The sequence below is a fragment of the Pantherophis guttatus genome, chromosome 1, assembly GCF_059756535.1.
Source record: "Pantherophis guttatus breed Tessera chromosome 1, ASM5975653v1, whole genome shotgun sequence".
In the NCBI taxonomy this organism is placed as follows: Eukaryota; Metazoa; Chordata; class Lepidosauria; order Squamata; family Colubridae; genus Pantherophis; species Pantherophis guttatus.
The window spans coordinates 21,273,872-21,293,571 of NC_142063.1; the positions used below are offsets into that span (position 1 = coordinate 21,273,872).

The 19,700-nt window shown below is 44.2% G+C and overlaps 1 protein-coding gene across 1 annotated transcript in view; it reads left to right on the forward strand.

Moving 5' to 3' along the window:
* Positions 1 to 9,008, forward strand: part of ELL (elongation factor for RNA polymerase II) — a 55,745-nt gene extending 46,737 nt beyond the window's left edge. Inside the window, exons 9-12 of the mRNA XM_034437638.3 lie at positions 1,977 to 2,043; positions 4,017 to 4,188; positions 4,555 to 4,599; positions 6,119 to 9,008. Coding sequence (XP_034293529.1) covers positions 1,977 to 2,043; positions 4,017 to 4,188; positions 4,555 to 4,599; positions 6,119 to 6,235 — 401 coding nt within the window. The 3' untranslated portion in view covers positions 6,236 to 9,008. The remainder of the gene's footprint in view (positions 1 to 1,976; positions 2,044 to 4,016; positions 4,189 to 4,554; positions 4,600 to 6,118) is intronic.
* The last annotated feature ends 10,692 nt before the right edge of the window (positions 9,009 to 19,700 follow it).

Below are 19,700 nucleotides of genomic sequence, written 5' to 3' on the forward strand. Positions count from 1 at the left end.
CTCTCTGATCAGACAGCAGCTGTGCAATCCCAGGAAAAGACATGTTTAGGTTAAGACAGGATAGATACCCGATACCTGTATATCTACAGTTTGATCCTAAGCAAATATACCGAGGGGAAAGATGGGGAGTATTGGCTCATAAAAATATAATTGCTGAGTGGCAGCGATCTTGGTTTGAGTATAAAGCATTCCAAATTCAACCCATGGTACCACAAATAAAAGGAACAGCTAGTGAGAAATATGCTTCTCTAGACATTGAAAAGCTCCTGCAAACCTGTAGAGATGAGACAAAGGGCGATAAGTCAGTTGACTGGCCAATCGGAAAGCAGTTTCTTTTGTGGTCATGCCTGTAGACTAATAGAATATCAATTTGTGATTGGTTATGTTAGTTCTGCTGCCATGTAAGCTGCTTCACTTCGTTGGTGTTTGGCTTAAATTCTCGCACACAGCAGGCTGTTGGGGGCTCTGCCGTTCTCAGCATAAGCATTTTGACCCTCCAGAATCATTCTTTGATGGCCTGGGAAGTGAGGAATTGTAATCCCAGCTTCTCTTTTACATCCTGCTAAGCAACCGTAGTAGCTTTGTTCCTTTTACTGCGAAGCAATCTAAAAGTTGCAAAATGGACAAGCACTCGAGTTGAGTGGATATCGTTTTCAAACTGCGAGTACCGCAAAAAGTATATAAGGAAGGGGAAGAGGTTTGAATCTTGATGTCGAAGAAGATTCTCAGTCCTCCAGGTAGAATTGTCTGGAAGTTGAATCATGGTAACTGGACTTCTTTTCTTTTTTCATTTGAAACATTCCCCTGCTTATGCAAGTAGCTTCTTCAGTTTGATTGGGTTTTTTTAAGGGACCCCGTAAAAGTCCTCCAGAGTGGTTTCATTTCTTTACCTAATCTGAATAGACTCGTTAGGTGAGTAAGCAGAGGGTTGTTAAAAATCCTGTTGAAAAGTCTCATTTAACAATTTTACCATGGATCTCAGATGGAATAGAAAAATTGTTCATTTTTTATTTTAAAAATACCCAGGATATGGATATCCATTGTCGTAGCATGGAGTAATCTTGTTTAATTGGCCTTTTATAAAGTCTATAACCAGGTCATCTTTCAGTCTTAAATCTCCAATTTTATTCCTAAAAGTGACCACGTTTTTATGGACCCGGCCTCACTTTGGATCCACAAGAGACAATCTGCATTATAAATAGTCTAACTAACTACTCGTTTTTATATTTAATTTTGATAATATGAAGTTGCTATATGCTGAAATGATATATCTATTTGAATCAGAGGCTTCATAACAGCTTCTGATTCCTCCAGGGATAACAGTTACTGCTGAGTTATTCTAGCAAATGTTATAAAACCTAGGATCTCCTGTGCTCCAGGAACAAATGGAATAAATATAAATCCCTTGATCTCTTAAACCAGGGGTCTCCAACCTTGGTAACTTTAAGACCTGTGGACTTCAACTCCCACTTTGCTGACTGGGGAATTCTGGGAATTGAAATCCACAGGTCTTAAAGTTGCCAAGGTTGGGCACCCCCATTTGAGGAAGTACTAATACTAAACTTCCCCTTTTTTTAATGAGCCATGAGTATCTGAATTAATTTTTTTCCTGCACAACATCCCTGAATAATTACCGAATGGCATTCAAAAGTGGCCCTATCCAGTCTGGCAGCCATCCTTGAGCTCTGTTTTTTCAGATTCCCACCCTTGCATGAACGGATACTTCTTGTGGATAAAAAAATATTTTTATCCACCTTTATTTACAATTATTAACCGTATTTTTTTTTCCAAGGGGTACTATTTTAGCTTATCTTAAAGAGACTCCCAGTCTTCATGAATTTCTGTCAAATTTGCACACGCCATGTCATTAAACCTTGTGAAGCTGTTTTAAAGCTTTTGAGGGCGATTTTTAGAGCATCGGTCCGAGAATGTCAACGGTCCTGTGACTTTCTTTCTTCCTTTCTCCTTTTTTCCAGGTTTAAACAGGACGTGCAATAGCTCCAGTGTTCCATCTTCTACTTCAAGCAGGCCAGACTACTTGCTGTAAGTGTGGAAGGACCAGTGCCATTGCACAGAACAGTAAAAGAGGGGCTGCTGCATCAGAACTTGTAGGAGCACTCGTATCTCATTAAAGCAGCAAAAGTATTTTTCAGCATGCAGAAACCTGGGGAAAAAAGATAGGGCTGCTTTCATTATAAGCCATGAGGTGCCATGCTTTAACAAATTCAGAAATATCTCTTCCAGAGAGAAGGAGTTTTTGACTTAAAACCGTTCGTTTAGCAACCATTGGATGTTGCAGCGGCACTGAAAAAAGTGACTTACGTCCAGTCATTGCACACAACCGTTTCAGGGTCCCTCGTAGTCACGTGATCAAAATTCAGGTGCTTGGCAACTAGCATGCACTGTATTTACAACTTGCAGCATCCCAAGTCGTGTAATCACCATTTGCAACCTTCACAGTCAGCTTCCCACAAGCAGAGTTAACAGTTTAACAGCTGCAGGATTGACTTAACGACAGTGATTTCCTTAACAACAGTGGCAATATATATATATATAAAATTGGGCACAACTTACTTAACAACCCTCTTGCTTAGCAGGGGACAATCTGGTCTTAATTTCAGTTGTAAGTTGAGGACTTCTTGTATAGCTGACAAAATTCGGTCTAGGATTTTCCTTCATAAAAAAGCTAGCCCAATGTACCAGCAATAGATAGATGGATGTTTTATTGTTCATTGTTTGTGGCTAGTTTACTTTTTTATTTATTTGTTTAGTTCTATCCCATCTTTAGTATTTTGACAAATAACTCAAAGTGGGAAACATATCCAGCACACGCTCCTCCTCCTCCTATTTTCCCCACAGCAACAACTCTGTTAGGTTGGGTTGGGCTGAGAGAGAGCGACTGGCCCAAAGTCACTCAGCTGGCTTTCATGCCTAAGATGGGACTTGAACTCACAGTCTCTTGCTTTCTAGCCGTGGTGCCTTAACCATTAGCCTAAACTGGTTCTCTTTGTCCCTGGTCAACAGTTGTCATTGATCAACCCACCTCGCCATACATTTTCATTATATTCATTTAAACTGTTCTGTTAATGGCCACCAGCATAGCAGCAAATATTACGTGCAGATGATATTAGGTGAAGAATTGCTATACTTCCTTTTATTTGTTTTCAACCTCCTGTTAATCTTCTTGTTGGTTAATCCTCAAACATTACTTACCTGAATGCAGCCGCAACATCTGTTTGGCTAACAATAGTGTAATATTGACTGTCAAGGTTTTCTAGTCATTAGAGTCGCACCTTATCCCTTGAGATTTTATTTTCACTGTTCTTTTGGGCCAAATATCACACCAGCCTTCCTCACCATGAAGCTCTGGATGGGCTGCATTGTTCCATAAACCAAATACTCTGGGACAGGGGTCTCCAACCTCGGCAACTTTAAGACCTGTGGACTTCAACCCCCAGAGTTCCTCAGCCAGCTTTGCTTTGAATTCTGGGAGTTTTAAGCCCGCAAGTCTTAAAGTTGCCAAGGTTGGAGACCCCTGCTCTGGGAAAGTAGCAGGCTGAGGAAGGTCTCCCATTACCCTGAGTGTGGAAGGTTTAGGCTTATAAAAGAAGGTGAAATGCAAATGCTAACTACAGGTAGTCCTTGATTTATAACCATTCATTTAGTGACAGTTTAAAGTTACAACCTACCTGAAAAAGAGAAGATACAACCCAGTTCCAGCCATTTCTATAGTCGTTTGCACCATCCTGTAGTCACATGACTGTATTTTATGGCACTCAGTTCAGGTTTTTGACAAAACTGTGCCCATAGCAAACTGGTTTGTTGTACAATCACCACATTTATTTAACCACCACAAAAAGGTCCTAAGATCCGGTTGTCACATGACTGATCCCATTTACGACAATCATGACTTACAACCGTCATGGGCAGGCTCCATTACAGTCGTAACTTGAAGGACTAACCTGTCATTGTATCCTTTGGGATTATTTCATTTTTCATTCTTATCGCTGCTCCAGAAAATACGGTGCCATCTCTTCCTCGGAGCAACGTCAGAGCTATAAGAATGATTTCAACGCGGAGTACGGCGAGTATCGTGACCTGCATGCTCGCATTGAGCGGATAACCCGGCGGTTCATGCAGCTGGATTCAGAACTAAAGCAGCTTTCTCAGGGCTCGGAAGAATACAAGGTGGGGAGCTCAGAGGGATGGCTTGGGCCTGCAACTTCAGCAACTGGCCTCTCTGGGCAGTTGAAGAAGATAGAGAGTATCTTCTAAAGCAGGGTCCTCCAAACACGGCAACTTTAAGACTTGTGGACTTCAGCTCCCAGAATTCCTCAGCCAGCAATGCTGGCTGAGGAATTCTGGGAGTTGAAGTCCACAAGTCTTAAAGTTGCCATGTTTGGAGGACCCTGCTCCAAGGATCGAAGAAGATCTCAAGTATCTTGGCTGTAAGCTAAAGCAGCCTCTTCAACCCACAGACTGCCTTTGCAGAAGGAAATCTGCAGACAAGGCTTTAAAAATAATTTTAATACGTGGCGTGTCATTCTTTTACAGATTATCCACGATCAGATCTTGCAAGAGTACCGAAAAATTAAAAAGGTGAGTCACTGAGTTTCTTGTTCGTAATCAGATGCTTTTTTGAGATAGAGAGGAACGGGGATGAAAAATCCTAATTTTCTCACTTGAGAAAACCTTGGCTTGATTAGAAGCAGCTTGGCTGAAGAAAACAGGGATTCAACTGGCTTTCCTATGCTTGATTCCTTGCGCAATTGCAGGTCCCTCAGTGCCAGGGCCATTTGATTCCTGGATTTTGTTCTCCAGTACATCTGGGGAGAGCACCAGATTAAAGAAGGCTTCAGTTAGAAAAAGAGCCTGGCAATAGGTATCTGCCATAATGGCTAATTTGAAAAGCTATTTTTTAAAAGCCATTTTTTAAAAACTATAGGCGGGGTAGAATGAATGAAACGGAACCCGTTTCTTCTGCCTTTTATTTGAATTTGACAATATACCAAATGTATATTGCAGCTATCCAATAAACTACTAGTTTTATTAAATACGATGATCTAACTCATAGTAAGCATTGCCTGTTGCAAAATTGAAGTCTGTCAGATGATAGAAACAAGCCAGAGGCAGCCCTTATTTTTCTTGCTATCAGATGTCGGCATCTGCTCACTTTCCTTCCTTCCTTCCTTCCTTCTTTTTTGTTTTCTAGAATTCTTAACTGAAGTTGGACAGGCAATTATTTGCCTGGTATTTTTATCCTAACTGAAGGCACGGCCTCTTTTTTTTTTTTTTTAAATCCTACCTTTATTGTGGTCGTATGTTGAGGACTTTATTATTTTGATAAATAATTCTTGATTTCTTGATTTACCACTGGTCACTTAGCAACCATTCGAAGTTAGGACAGACTTATCTTGGGGCTGCTTATGACCCCATTGAAAGTTTCAAAAGTCAGGGTGGGGGACGGCGTGGTCACGTGGCTGAACTTTGGACGCTTAGCAACAGGGTTACCTTTACGACCTTTTGCAGTGTTCCACAGTCTTGTGACTCCATTTTATGATAGTTTCATTAAATAACGGCACTTCTGGTTTTCTGCAAAACTGCACCAATACCGAACCAATGGTTTGCTTGTGGGCCTGCTTAATGGCTGCCATAAAAAAGGATCATAAAGTGAGGTTGTACACGTGATCGATGTACGATCATCATGACTTAATGATCAGGGTGGCAAACTCCATTACAGTCATAAGTTGAAAACTATCACTCAAGGCGACGAACATACATAACATTGTTTCCTCCTCCAATAAGCCAATGGGGTAGGATGAGCTGAGAAAGAAAATGGCCCAAAGTCACCCAACCTGCTTTCACACCTAAGGCAGGACTAGAACTCTCAAGTCTCCTGGTGATTGGCCCAAAGTCACCCAATCAGCTTTCACGCCTAAGACAGGACTAGAACTCTCAAGTCTCCTGGTGATTGGCCCAAAGTCACCCAACCAGCTTTCATGCCTAAGACAGGACTAGAACTCGCAGCCGCCTGGTTTCTAACGTTGTGCCTTAACCATAAGACCAAATTCCCTTCCTATAGTCAACCTTTTTTCTCTTTCTTTTTTCTCCCTTGCAGACTAATCCAAATTACAGCCAGGAGAAGAACCGCTGTGAATATCTCCACAACAAACTGGCCCATATCAAAAAACTGATAGCTGAATACGACCAACAGCAGTTTCAGTCTTGGCACTGAGCCAGGGGGCTGAGTGAGACACCCAGATGGACGTCAACCTGTGAACAAGTCCCACAGCGAGGGAAAAAGTCACTCTCAGCTTCCTGGGCTCAGTGACTCAAGGATTTAATCCCCGTGAGAAGTCCATCACTGTACTGTACACACCCAGGAACCAATGTGGCTTAATCTCAGCGTTTTAAACTCTGTCTCTTCCCAGATATTAAAAAAAAAAAAAAAAACCAGTTAAAGAAAGGAAAGTTTGCTTATTCTTAGATGCCAGCAAATGAACCTTCCGCCCTAAAAATTGACTCTCCCCACACACCTTCCAATGCAGGTTCAGTTTATAGAGTCGGAAACAAAGGTTTGTCTGAGCTCTGTTGCAAATTCTACCAGCTTGAGGGGAGGGGAGAGCTCATGTTCCTGGGATGGGAGGGAACAACTCCATATACAAACCTGTCTGTCCGCTGTCCATTAAATTCTTGCATAACTCACTGCTTTCTTGTTTGTATTTCTGCAATCTGCCCCCTTTCTTTCTTTCCTTCCTGGCCAAGATTTAGTGAACCGATGAGGAGCCGGATGCTGCTTTAATGTCCCTAGCATGGCTGGCCATTGTCAGAGAAGTTTGTTCCGCTTTCCTGACTTTTTCTATGCAGCAGCTTAGTTTTATGAATTGCCGACTGCCCAGACAGAATCTGTATCTGGGCATTAATTTTAAAAGAGGGGGGATCTTAGAAGGAGGATTCCCTGTTTCTGTGATCAAGATGAAGAGTCCTGCTTCACTGTGAATGATCCTCAGACCTTTCTGTGGTCTCATTTGGTGGGACCCTTAACCCTCCCCTTATATGGTTGGGGGAGGCATGGCAAAATGTGGGTCTGAGCTCCCATTTTTTTAACTGAACTTCTCCAAAGGGAACAGCACAAAATCAAAGGTCATATGAGAGAGGGTGTTTTGCTTCTGAAGAATATATCCAATTTGGTTTTCTTTCTCTGTCTTGCTCGTTTGCCAGCCCAAAAACCAAGAGTTCAGGCAGAGGATTAAAAAGCACAATTCTGCATCTGCCCCCTTTCTCCCCCCCCTCACACCTTCTAATTTTGCTGGTGTGATTTTCCTCTTCTACATCTGCTAGAATTAAAAGTGGAAGGTATGCAGAATTTTGAATTCAAAACATCTCTCAATTCAAGCTTGAGGCAGATGTTTTGGGCTTGTGGCGGGGCTATTTCCCAGCATAGATGGAGCGAAGTGTTTTTAATTCAAAATGTTTTCCTTGCCCCAGATAGAAGTGGTGTCCGGCCTGAGGTTGCCCCTCTTCCTCCTGATCTTTTCCCTCAGAGTTAAATCACCCAGGATAAAAAAAAAAAACTGTTTGCAGTTTTTCACTCTTGACAATTTTTGCGGTATGGCAGGACAGAGATGGGAGGGTTATTTGCAAAACACTTTTAAGATAAGACTGGTTTAGGATAAGATTGGGAGCTCTCTTATCTTCTGCTTGTTTGTAAACAGAAATATTTCTTGTGCTGTCCAGAGGCCACAGAGAGGAGATTATTTTAAAATCAGAGATGCTAAACATTACAGTAACAGCGCAGATGGGACTGGATAAACCCAGGTCTAGACATATTACTCAGGCATTAAAATTGATTTTCTTCCACTGCAGTTCCTGTGTTAGATTGAAATACAAGCATTTTAGCTTCTGAGGACTTTCCCAAAACGTCAGTGGGACCTGGCCCGAAACTGAAGTCAAATACTCCTGTTATAGGAGCGTTAAGACTTCACATCCCGCTCTTAATTTTTGCAGTTGTAACTTACAAAGGGGGGGGGATTTTCAGCTGGCAATTTGTGTGTTGTCATGAGGTGCCATTTCCTGTGAAACAATGCTGATCAGTTTATGAGGCATTGGCCAAGGCGGGAGGGGAGCTGTAGTATTTGTATCCTGTACAGGGCTGAGACCTCAGTCTTGTCTGTCTTCCCATTACCCCATTTTAATCGGCACTTGCAACTTGTGACAATCCTAAATCCAAGCCTTACCAGTGTAGGTCTGGGCTATCACTGAGAAAGAAGCATAGGAACGTTCGTTACAAGGGAATCCAGTTTATGACCAAAAAGAGCATTTGGGTCTGTTACCTAATTTCCTTGAAAGCTCTTAACGGAGGTGGGTGGCATAGGGCAAAACACATCCAATCTAAATTCCTTTAAATAAGGAACTGTGTGAAACGGAAGGGCTGTAAGTTGACTGTTCTCTCTTTAATCTTTTTTTGGGGGGAGGGGGATCTTGCAGAGTTGGGAGGGAGGGAGGGAGGGGGACGAATATTTTTGGAGGGAAATTATTAAAGAGAGGGATCTCAGTTCTTTATATGAATAATCTGCTCAATATAATATTTTTGCAAATCAGAGTTGGATACAAAGATGTATTGTGTACATTACACAAGTGTGTGTATATAAATAAAATAAAATATATATTCTGGAACTTTCTAGAATTTGGAACAGATATTTAATGACTATCCAAAAGAGGGAAAGTACTGTGAGGTTCTGCTTTGCTGTTTTCATTCTGAGACTGTTTCAATGAGCATAGTTTTTTGTTTTTGTTTTGTTTTGTTTTGTTCAATTTTAAAGGTATGTCATCTGCTTTATTTCCATCTTAGCAGTTTATAAAGTTGCAGGCAAATATTTCTGCAGGGGAGGTGGGAACTTTGTAAACCCTCCTCCCCTCAAGCCTCTTTGAATATGATTTAATTTATTCATAACATGTGTTTTTGTAATACTTGTACAATGACAAATAAAAAGATACTTTGAGCCATTCAGCTGTTTACAAAAGAATTAAAAACAACAGTTTTTTCACGCTGCCAATACTGTTTAAAATGGCATTTCGGCCTTTTTTTTTTCCTTTTATCTTTTGAAAAAAAAAACAGTGGTGGGGTCTGATTCATACACACAGAGGGAGAAATAAAATACAAAGCTGAATACTGATTTTTATTATTTTTGCAGCAGATAATAAAATCATTGTATTGGAAATGCATAAAGGCTGCTTTTTTGACATCTTGTGTCTCAGTGTCCCAGGCATGTTCAGACCTTTTCAAGTGCTGAACATGAATTTTGAGAGAATCTCCGGCTTGGGGATTTCTGTGATCTGAGGGGACCTAGAAGTCAATATGTTGATTAGAGATCTATCCCACCTTTCGTTAAAGAGCTCCAAGTTGTGTACATGGACGCTTGCCATGTTTTCCCGTCACAACAATCCTGTTAAGTATAGATTGGGCCGATAAGAGAATGACTGACAGATTCAACCAGCATTCTTGTCAGAAATTGAATTTTTGGCTATTCTTCACTATTTTAGAAAAAAATGAGGTATTTTTTTTTTAAATCAAAATAGTAACATAACGCCTAATGGAAACTTGGCATATGAGTAGTCCTCAACTTAAAACCATTCGTTTTTCCAATTTCAAAGTTACAACAGGATTGAAAATAGCTATGCCCAGTCTTGGCATTCAATGACCGCCTCATCACCCTTATACAGGTAGTCCTCGACTTAACAACAGTTCATTTAGTTGTAGATTAACAAATGTCTCACTCAACAACAGAAATTTTGGGCTCAATTGTGGTCATAAGTTGAGGACTACAAGATCAAAATTTGGGGACGTGGCAATTGGCCTGTATGATGGTTGCAGCATCCTGAGGTCATGTGATCACCTTTCCCAGCTGACTTCCAAGGTGTAGTCAATGGGAGAAGCCAGATTTGCTTAACAACCACATGATTCACTTAGCAACTGCAATGATGCACTTAATAGCCACGGCGAGAAAGGTTGTAAAATCAGGCATGACTCCCTTCACCACCACTTTGCTTAGCAATGGAAATTCTGGTCCCAATTGTGGTTCTAATTTCAACACTACCGTTACAACGGCACTGAAAAAAGTGATTTATGACTGTTTTTCACACACAATCATTGCAGCATCCTCATGGTCACGTGATTTACATGCAGATGCTTGATAACTGGTTCATACCATGGTTGCAGGGTCCCGGGGGGAGTCCCGTAATCACCTTTTGGGACCTTATGACAAGTGAAGTCAAGCAGGAAGCCAAATTCACTTAACCGTGTTACTAATTTTAACAACTGCAAGGATTCACTTAACAAACGGCAAGAAAAGTCGTAAAATGGTGCAAAACTCACTTAGCAAATTTCTCACTTAGCAACATAAATTCTGCACTCAATTGTGGTGGTCTTAATGGGCACAAAAATGTCCATGCATTTTCACTACGCCGTGCCACAAATGTGATTGCTAATCATCCTGAAATTCACATTGTAAAATACATCTTGGTTGGTACATTGAGTTTTAAAGCAGTTCTACAAAATTTGGAGGAGCGTGGGGCACCTGGCATTTTCTGGTCTGTTGCCTTGAAATGGAGAATCAAAGCAGATATTCTCTGCTCTGCTGATCCCATTCAAAATATCACAAGCAAATTGGGATGTACCCTCTGCTTGAGTAGTACAAAATGCATGAGTCATTTAGAAGAACCCCTCGCCTTAACTAGTTCCTCTTAACAACTATTAAAAGTGTTATTTTTCCCAACTGGTATCTTTTATTCCTGTAATTTAAGACCATTATTTCCACCTTCTGAATGCTTCCCAATTAAATTAATATACCCCCTTGCATTTGGCGAACCTGCCGTGGCTTTATTCTGTGGGACCTCCACTCAAGTCCTTGTAAATTGCAATTTTATTTTCCCCTTTAGTCATGTTTTTCCTCAAGGCAAAACTCCGTTTCCTCTCCCTTTTAAAACCTAATTTCTGGTTGCCTTTTTCATACTGGACTCCCTTAAAGTGGGTGGGTGAACACAGTCCTGTCCTCAAGGTTTAGCCAATCCAGAATAAAGTGGAATTTGTCCTTTTTTTGGTTGGGACATCAGATTTCTTTTAGTTCAGCCTAAAATGGCATCTCCCCTTTGGGTAGCCACATCCCACTTCTGACCCATTCGGCTTGCAATCAAGAATCCCCATATTCTTTTCAGACCTGTTCAGATCAAGTCAGAGGATCTTCCATTTTATCCATCTGAAGAAAAGCTTCCTTTAAATGAAGTGCTTTGCATTTATCTTGACTGAATTTCCATCAGTAAGTTAAGAAGATTTAAATGTCTGCCCAATGCATGTGATTGCAACTCTGAGCAACATCTGTGTAAGCAAAATAGCAATGGAAACCAACAGGAATCAAAGCAAAACTGATGTAACCGCAGCATATACAGTGGGTGCCCATCAAACATATATTCCACCTCCAAGGGTGAGCTCATCTGTCATTCTGGCTCAATACAACACAATTTTAATTGATTCATTGATTGATTATACGTCATTGTTAAGCCCATGGGTTTGCTTAATGACCATGGCATTTGCTTAATGACTATGGTATCCACTTAATGACTACTGCAAAAAAAATCTAAAATCAGGTGTCCTGTGAAGACCCATTGAATAACCGGCATGACTTGCAACTAATTCTGGGCTCAGTTACGGTTGTAGGTCAAGAACTACCTGACAATCTATCCCTAAGGGTAATCTTTAGAGTCTTTCTAAGGCTAGCAGCTAAGGGACGCGGTGGCTCAGTGGCTGAGCTTGTCGATCGAAAGGTCGGCAGTTCAGCGGTTCGAATCCCTAGTGCCTTGTAACGGAGTGAGCTCCTGTTACTTGTCCCAGCTTCTGCCAACCTAGCAGTTTGAAAGGACGTAAAAAATGCAAGTAGAAAAATAGGGACCATCTTTGGTGGGAAGTCATGCCAGCCACATAACCACGGAGACGTCTTCGGACAGCGCTGGCTCTTCAGTTTTGAAACGGAGATGAACACTGCCCCCTAGTGTTGGGAATGACTCGCACATATATGCGAGGGGAACCTTTACCTTAAGGCTAGCAGGCTTGGGGCCAACTGCATTAGGAGGATAGGGCAGGAGATCTTTCACCCCCTCCTCTATCCTATCAAAATTATTTTAATTTTGGCCTGTTTGCGGAAGTATTTTTTATTTAGCAAATTTATACAGCTGCTCATCTCACTAAAAGTGACTCTAGATAGTATACAACTAACAATTAGAAATGAGGAGACTTTGGTGTCCTCTGAAGTTGGTTACTTTTTTGCAGACATTTCATTACCAAACTAGATAGCATTATCAGTGCTAGTAACGACTGAATGAGTAATAATAGAGCACTCTAGTAACTAGAGTGTTCTCTAGTTATATGCTTGTGACTTGTCAGTGTTAGTGGGAGTATTCTTGATGGTTCCTTGATTAGGCTGTTTACTGTTATCTTCTTTGAAATGACGATTAAAATGACTATTAAAACAAAAAGCAAAACTGCAGGAGATTAATTAGTCATCTTGAGTATTTTGTATTATCTGTAAAATTGGCATTTCATTCTTCACCCAAAGCAATGATTAAAAATGCTAAGCAATTTTGGATCCAACTTTGGAGCTAGATATATATCACTCTGACCTTCCAACCTCAACTTTACCTTGCTAATTGAGTACTTTCTCAAATGTTTTGCTGAAGTTGAGATATCCATTTCCTTCTAAAAAGGTTACCTGATCAAAACTGAGATAAGTTTAACCTAGAAAGACTAGTTCTCCACAAATCTATGCTGATTTCTTCTAATCACTCCTGGTATATTTTCTAGATGTTTGTAACCCAGTTCTTTATGATCTGATGTCAATTATTTCAATATACTGAGGTCAGACCGGCTGATCTGGTAAAACCTATGAAGTAGGGGTGGGTTCCACTTACCTTTACTACCGGTTTGCAACGGGAGTGCTTGCTTGCTTCTGCGCATGTGCAGAAGCTTCTGCGCATGTGCAGATCATCAATGATGACATCGGGGCGGGTGGGCGGAGCCTCCTGCTGACATTACTACCAGTTCGCAAGAACCGGACTGAACCGGGAGCAACCCACCACTGCTATGAACCTCTCCAATCAACTGGTTATTCACTCTGTTCATCAAGATTTCTCAGAGACAGCAAATAAATATTCATTCAGAGCAATTTCTAGCAGAATTTCCCCTTGAAAAACCAAATGATTTAGGGTTTCTTTCTCCCAAAGGACCATAAAAAGCTGGTGAAATTCTCATAGCAAAGGAATTTGCTCCTTGCCTTTGCGTTTGTGACAGGTGATCAACAGATGCTTAGATTGAGGAATGGGAGAGGCTACACTGTACCAATAGAAGAGAATATTTGTAGCTCAGGATTGCGCTTTGCAGACCTTTCATTATCAAACTAGCTAATATCATCAGGGACCTGATGACGTTACCCTAGTTTGGTAATGAAACATCTGCAAGAAAACTATCAAGCTCAGAGAGCCCCAAGGACCCACAAGCTACAGCGCAATGAAGAAATATATCGGGGGGGGTCGCAATCTTGCAACATCTGCATCACTTTTCAGCAATATAATATGAGCAAAAGTGTCACCCAAGTCATTTAAAATGTAATCATAGAAATGTAGAGGCAAAAGGGGTCACATTAGGTCCAACAAACCCTCTGCAATGTGCAGGAAACTCAGTTAAATCTCAATGACAGCTAACTATTCAGCCTCTTCTTAAAAACCTTCAGAGACTGACAACCTATAATTCCCACAGGTAGACTGTTCCACTGTTTACAGATCTTACCACCAAGAAGTGTATCCTTAAAACAAAATCTGCAACTTTTTCAAGGGAAAATTCTGCTAGAAATTGCTCTGAATGAATATCTCTTTGCTGTCTCTGAGAAATCGTGATGAACAGAGTGAAGAACTAGTTGATTGGAGAGGTTCATAGCAATGGTGGGTTGCTCCCGGTTCGGTCCGGTTCTTGCGAACCGGTAGATATGTTGGCAGGAGGCTCCGCCCACCCACCCCGACATCATAATTGGACTCCTCCCACTGCCGTGAGAGGGCAGTGGAGGCCAGGTTCTTCCTACACTGAGACTCTTTTCTGTTCCAGGACTTTTAGCCCTGACCTTATCCAGTTGCTAGCCCGATCCTAGTTTTATCTGATGTATTCGGCAGAGAAGCTTTTTGTACTGCGAGACTCCCCCCTCTTGCAGGTCTGGCCCTCCACACTATCGAGGTCCTATCTTGATGACGGGTTTTGGAACCCCGAGAGGTGGCATGTTGCGAGAAGGGGGTTAAGGGGCTTCTTGGAAAAGTTTTTAGATAAAATTTTAAGGGGTTCCAGGAGGGGGGTAGTTGGTTATGTGGAGAGATCTGGGGGGATCCATATAGCCACAGGGAAGCATAGCTGGTCTGACAGTCGTGGCAGGAGGGGCGGGTTTGGGAGTTCTGAGGGGGTGCAGGGAGACAAGGGTGAGAGCTGTTTGATTAGTACTATGGGTGGGAGGGGCAGATATGGTGAAAGCAGAGGGCCATATCAGGTATCGGGAGTGCGCACTCACTGTTTGCGAGCGATTGCACACTCCGGCCCCCAATGCACTTCTCGTTCCCCGGGTTGCACAGACCCTCGGGGCCTGGGCCTCCGGCTGATGTTATGCAACACCAGGTCCGTGATTAATAAGCCCCCCCTCATTTACAATCTTGTTCAAGAGGGGGGTGCTGACCTGGCGGGTATTACAGAGACCTGGTTGGGCCGGGAGGGGGGGTTCCCCTCGTTGAAATGTGCCCGCCAGGCTTCCGCGCATTCCATCAGCCGAGGGCTCAGGGTAGGGGCAGGGTGGTGGTGGTGATTATTAAGGAAAGTCTTTGTCCGAAGGAGGCCACTGTACCTCAGATAGCCGGATGTGAGTCCCTCCTTGTGAAGTAGGGTCGTGGGGTGCAGATGGGCTTGCTGATTGTGTACCTGGCTCCCTGCCACATAGCGGCGGCCCTGCCCGAGCTGCTCAACGTAGTAGCCGGGGTGGCGGTGGATACCCCCAGACTTATGGTCATGGGGGATTTCAACCTGCCATCCGTCGGTGAAACGTCAGAGGTGGCTCGGGAGTTCATGGCCTCCATGACAGTTGAGGCCTCCATGGCCTCCTGACCCAGTTAATTCAAGGCCCCACGCACACGGGGGGACACACTCTGGATCTGATTTTTGTCTCTGGTCAGTGGCTGAATGATCTAGAATTAGGGGATATAGACATTAAGCCCTTGTCATGGTCAGATCATTCATTCCTTCGACTAGACTTTTGAACCACTACCCTCTGCCGCAGGGAGACGGAACTGACCAGGTGGTTCCGTCCCAGGTGCCTGATGGATCCGGATAGGTTCCTGACGGAGCTTGGGTCATTCCCTGAGGCTCTGGCTCACGACTCAACTGAAGAACTGGTGACCGCCTGGGATAGGGCGGCCACTGGAGCTTTGAACCGCGTCATGCCTTTGCGGCCTCTGACCCAGTGCCGATCTCAATTGGCTCCCTGGTTTTCCAAGGAGCTGAGGGAAATGAAGCACCGGAAAAGACACCTGGAGAGCAATTGAGGGCCAGCCGCTCCGAATCTGACCGAACACTGGTGAGGTCTCATATTAAGATCTACCTAGTGGCGATAAGAGCGGCAAAATCTAATTATTTTTCCACTCTTATTGCGTCTGCAGAGAACCGCCCAGCAGCCCTGTTTAAGGTGACCCACTCCCTTCTCCATTCGGGAACAAGGGAAGACCCCTTGCAGGGTAGGGCTGAGGATTGTGTGCAATTCCTGCATGACAAAGTCACTCAGATTTGGAAAGGCTTGGCCTCTGACTGGGTAGATTCAGATGGGGTGATGGAGGTGGGTCTTTTTTTTTTTTTAATTTGATTTATATGCCGCCCTTCTCCGGAGACTCAGGGCGGCTTACAGTGCGTTAAGCAATAGCCTTCATACTTTTGTATATTTATACAAAGTCAGCTTATTGCCCCCACAAACTGGGTCCTCATTTAACCTACCTTAGAAAGGATGGAAGGCTGAGTCAACCTTGAGCCTTGGAGAGATTCGAACCAGCAGTAAATTGCAGGCAGCTGTGTTAATAACAGGGTGCTTTAAACCACTGTAGTACCAAGGCTCTTGGTACTACAGGGTCTTGAGGGTCTTGAGAGTGTTATCTGGGAGGAGTTTGACCTTGTGACTCCCGAGGACGTGGACAGGATTCTGGGAAGACTTAGCGCTGCCACGTGTTTATTGGACCCGTGTCCCTCCTGGTTGGTGCTGGCCTCCTGGGCGGGTACACAAGGCTGGCTCCAGGGGATTATTAACGCTTCTTTGAATGAGTGTTTCTTCCCTCCCTCCTTGAAAGAGGTGATGGTGAGGCCCCTCCTCAAGAAGTCTTCCCTGGACCCGGCTCTATTAGCGAACTATCATCCAGTCTCCAACCTTCGCTTTGTGGCAAAGGTTGTTGAGAGTGTGGTGGTGCAACAACTTCCCCAGTACCTGGAGGAAGCTGTCTATCTAGATCCGTACCAGTTGGGCTTCAGGCCAGGGTACAGCACGGAAACGGCATTAATCGCATTGGTTGATGAACTCTGGAGGGCTCGGAACAGGGGTTGTTCCTTTGTCCTGGTCCTATTAGACCTCTCAGCGGTTTTTGATACTATTGGCCATGGTATCATGCTGCACCGATTGGAGGGGTTGGGAGTGGGGGGCACCATGTTGTGGTGGTTCTTCTCCTTCCTCTCTGACCGTACACAGTTTATGTTGGCAGGTGGACAGAAGTCAACCTCAAGGCGCCTTGTTTGTGGGGTGCCGCAAGGGTCGGTCCTCTCGCCCCTTCTGTTCAACATTTATGTGAAGCCGCTGGGTGAGATCATCCGTGGTTTCGGGGTGAAGTTCCATCAGTACACTGATGATACTCAGATGTACATCTCCACCCCGGACCACCCCAATGATGCCCTTGACGTGATGTCCCGGTGCCTGGATCTGGATGGGGAGAAACAAGCTTAGGCTCAACCCTTCCAAGACTGAGTGGCTGTGGTTTCCAGCACAGCCCGGTATAGCCAGCTGGCTCTATCGCTGACTATTGGGGGCGAAATCTTGGCCCCCTCAGAAAGGGCTTGCAACTTGGGTGTCCTCCTGGATGCACAGCTGTCTTTAGAAGACGATATGACGGCTGTGGCCAGGGGAACTTTTTATCTGGTTCGCCTGATATACCAGTTGCATCCCTTTCTGGACCAAGACACCTTGCGCACAGTCACTCACGCCCTCATCATGTCCCGTCTGGACTACTGTAATGCTCTCTACATTGGGCTCCCCTTGAAGAGCACTCGGAGGCTCCAACTGGTCCAGAATGTGGCCGCGTGGGTGATTATGGGGCGACACGGTGCACCCATGTAACACCTCTCCTGTGCAAGCTGCACTGGCTCCCGGTGGTCTTCCGGGTGCGATTCAAGGTGTTGGTTACCACCTTTAAAGCACTCCATGGCTTAGGACCTGGGTATGTACGAGATCGCCTTCTGCCACCGATAGCCTCCCACCGGCCAATACGCTCCTACAGAGAGGGACTCCTCAGGGTGCTGTCAGCCAAACAATGTTGACTGGCGACACCCAGGGGGAGAGCCTTCTCTGTGGGGGCACCTGCCCTCTGGAATGAACTGCCCCTGGAGATTCGCAGGATCCGGAGAACAGGTAGTAAAAAAATGCTTAAAAAGTAAAATAAAAAAGGTTCCAAAGATCAGCTGAGCGACGTGCGATCATCGGAACTTTTTTTTTACTTTTTAAAGCATTTTTTACTACCGGTTCAGGTGAACCGGCCCGAACCGGTAGCATTTCACCCCTGAGAGGGGTGGGTGCTAACTTCCTACAGTATAAAGCAGAATTGCAAAGGGACAGTAGCAGACACATCTCACAGATAGGGAAGTGCCTGTATTTGTTTTAACTTCCCTAAATCTGCCCAACAGTCCCCAAATGCAGTCCCTCTGAGGCCCCGCTAAGAGTCTGCTCTCCATCCAGCTGACTCGCCTGGGCCAGGAGTGGAAAGTTACAGCTCAACCCTCTCCCTATTGTCTCTTGATCCTGCTTTGGTTCCGTGGCTGAAATTTTAATGTGCCAGCACAAACCGTGTGCAGAATATTAAAGCCAAGGTGATTTAGAAAGAGTCCCCCCACCCTTCACAATTCCCAACATCTTGATTTTTTTAAAAAGCAGCTGAAATAAGAGGATTCTTTGTTTAACTTTCTGGCTTTTTTTTTTCTCCCTTGTTTAAAAAAAACAAAAACAAAGGCGTGTTTGGTTAGGAGGACACTTGTTCTCGAAGTATCTACTTCTGCGTGGACTCTTGGAATGGAATCAATGCACTCAAAGTTAAACTTTCCCAGTGGAAATTTACCAGCAAATGCTCCCACGGCTGTTGTCTTTACTTACGGTATGGAAACCGTCCAATATTTTCCTGACCGAGGGAGCAGGGTGGGCTTTGAGAACAGCAGTGGAGCAGAAATAGAGCTGACCTGGAGTTCTGATCACCCATTTTACATGCAGAAATCTACAAAATGCTTATATCTTTGGTTAATAATGCGGTGGACAGTCAATCATTCGGGGGGGGGGTGAAGGATGTTTCTGCAGGTTTCCTGCCCATCATCAGTCAAACTGGTCCTGGTGGATAAATAGATTGAAGAAGAAGAAGCAATTTTGTATGGTTCTGAATGTTTGAATGCACATACCGAGTTTCTCCAAAAAGAAGGCCAGGTCTTATTTTCTTTTGACTACCCCCCCCCCAAAAAATTGCTAGGTCTTCTTTTTAGAGGGTTTTAATTATTGACTCACCTCAGGAGCCCACTGCTGGCCCACTTCTTCTGTGGCTGCTTGCCATCACTCGCACGCATTGCCCCGGCCTCCATTTCGCCTTCAGATGCCTTCCGGCAGGCATCTAAAGACAAAATGGAGGCCAGAGAGATGCATGCGAGTGGCGGCAAGCAACCACAGAAGAAGGCGAGGCAGGTGTCGGAGTGTGCGAGACCTGGTAAGTAGGGCAGCTCCATCTGACTATCCTCATCATAGCTTATTTTTTATCTGTGTGCCTTGCCTCACCCCCTGCACCACAGGGTGCGCAGAGTCTTCATTAGGGCTAATTTTGTGGGTGGAGTTTAATTTGATCACATGCGCTCAAAAATGTGATAGGGCTTCTTTTCAAGACCAGGTGGTTCCGTCCCAGGTGTCTGATGGACCCTGAGAGGTTCCTGACGGAGCTTGGGCCATTCCCAGAAGCTCTGACTCATGACTCGGCTGAGGAACTGGTGGCCGCCTGGGATAGGGCGGCCGCTGGAGCCTTGGACCGCGTCGCGCCCTTGCGGCCTTTGACTCGGTGCCGATCTCAATCAGCTCCTTGGTTCTCTGAGGAGCTGAGGGAGATGAAGTGCCGGAAAAGTTGCCTAGAGAGCGATTGGAGGGCCAGCCGCACCGAATCTGACCGAACATTGGTGAGATCTTATATCAAGACCTACCTAGTGGCAATAAGAGTGGCGAAATCTAATTATTTTTCCACTCTTATAGCATCTGCAGAGAACCGCCCAGCCCCCCTGTTTAGGGTGACCTGCTCCCTACTTCAAGTGGGAGCAAGGGAGGACCCCTTGCAGGGTAGAACTGAGGATTTTGTGCAAT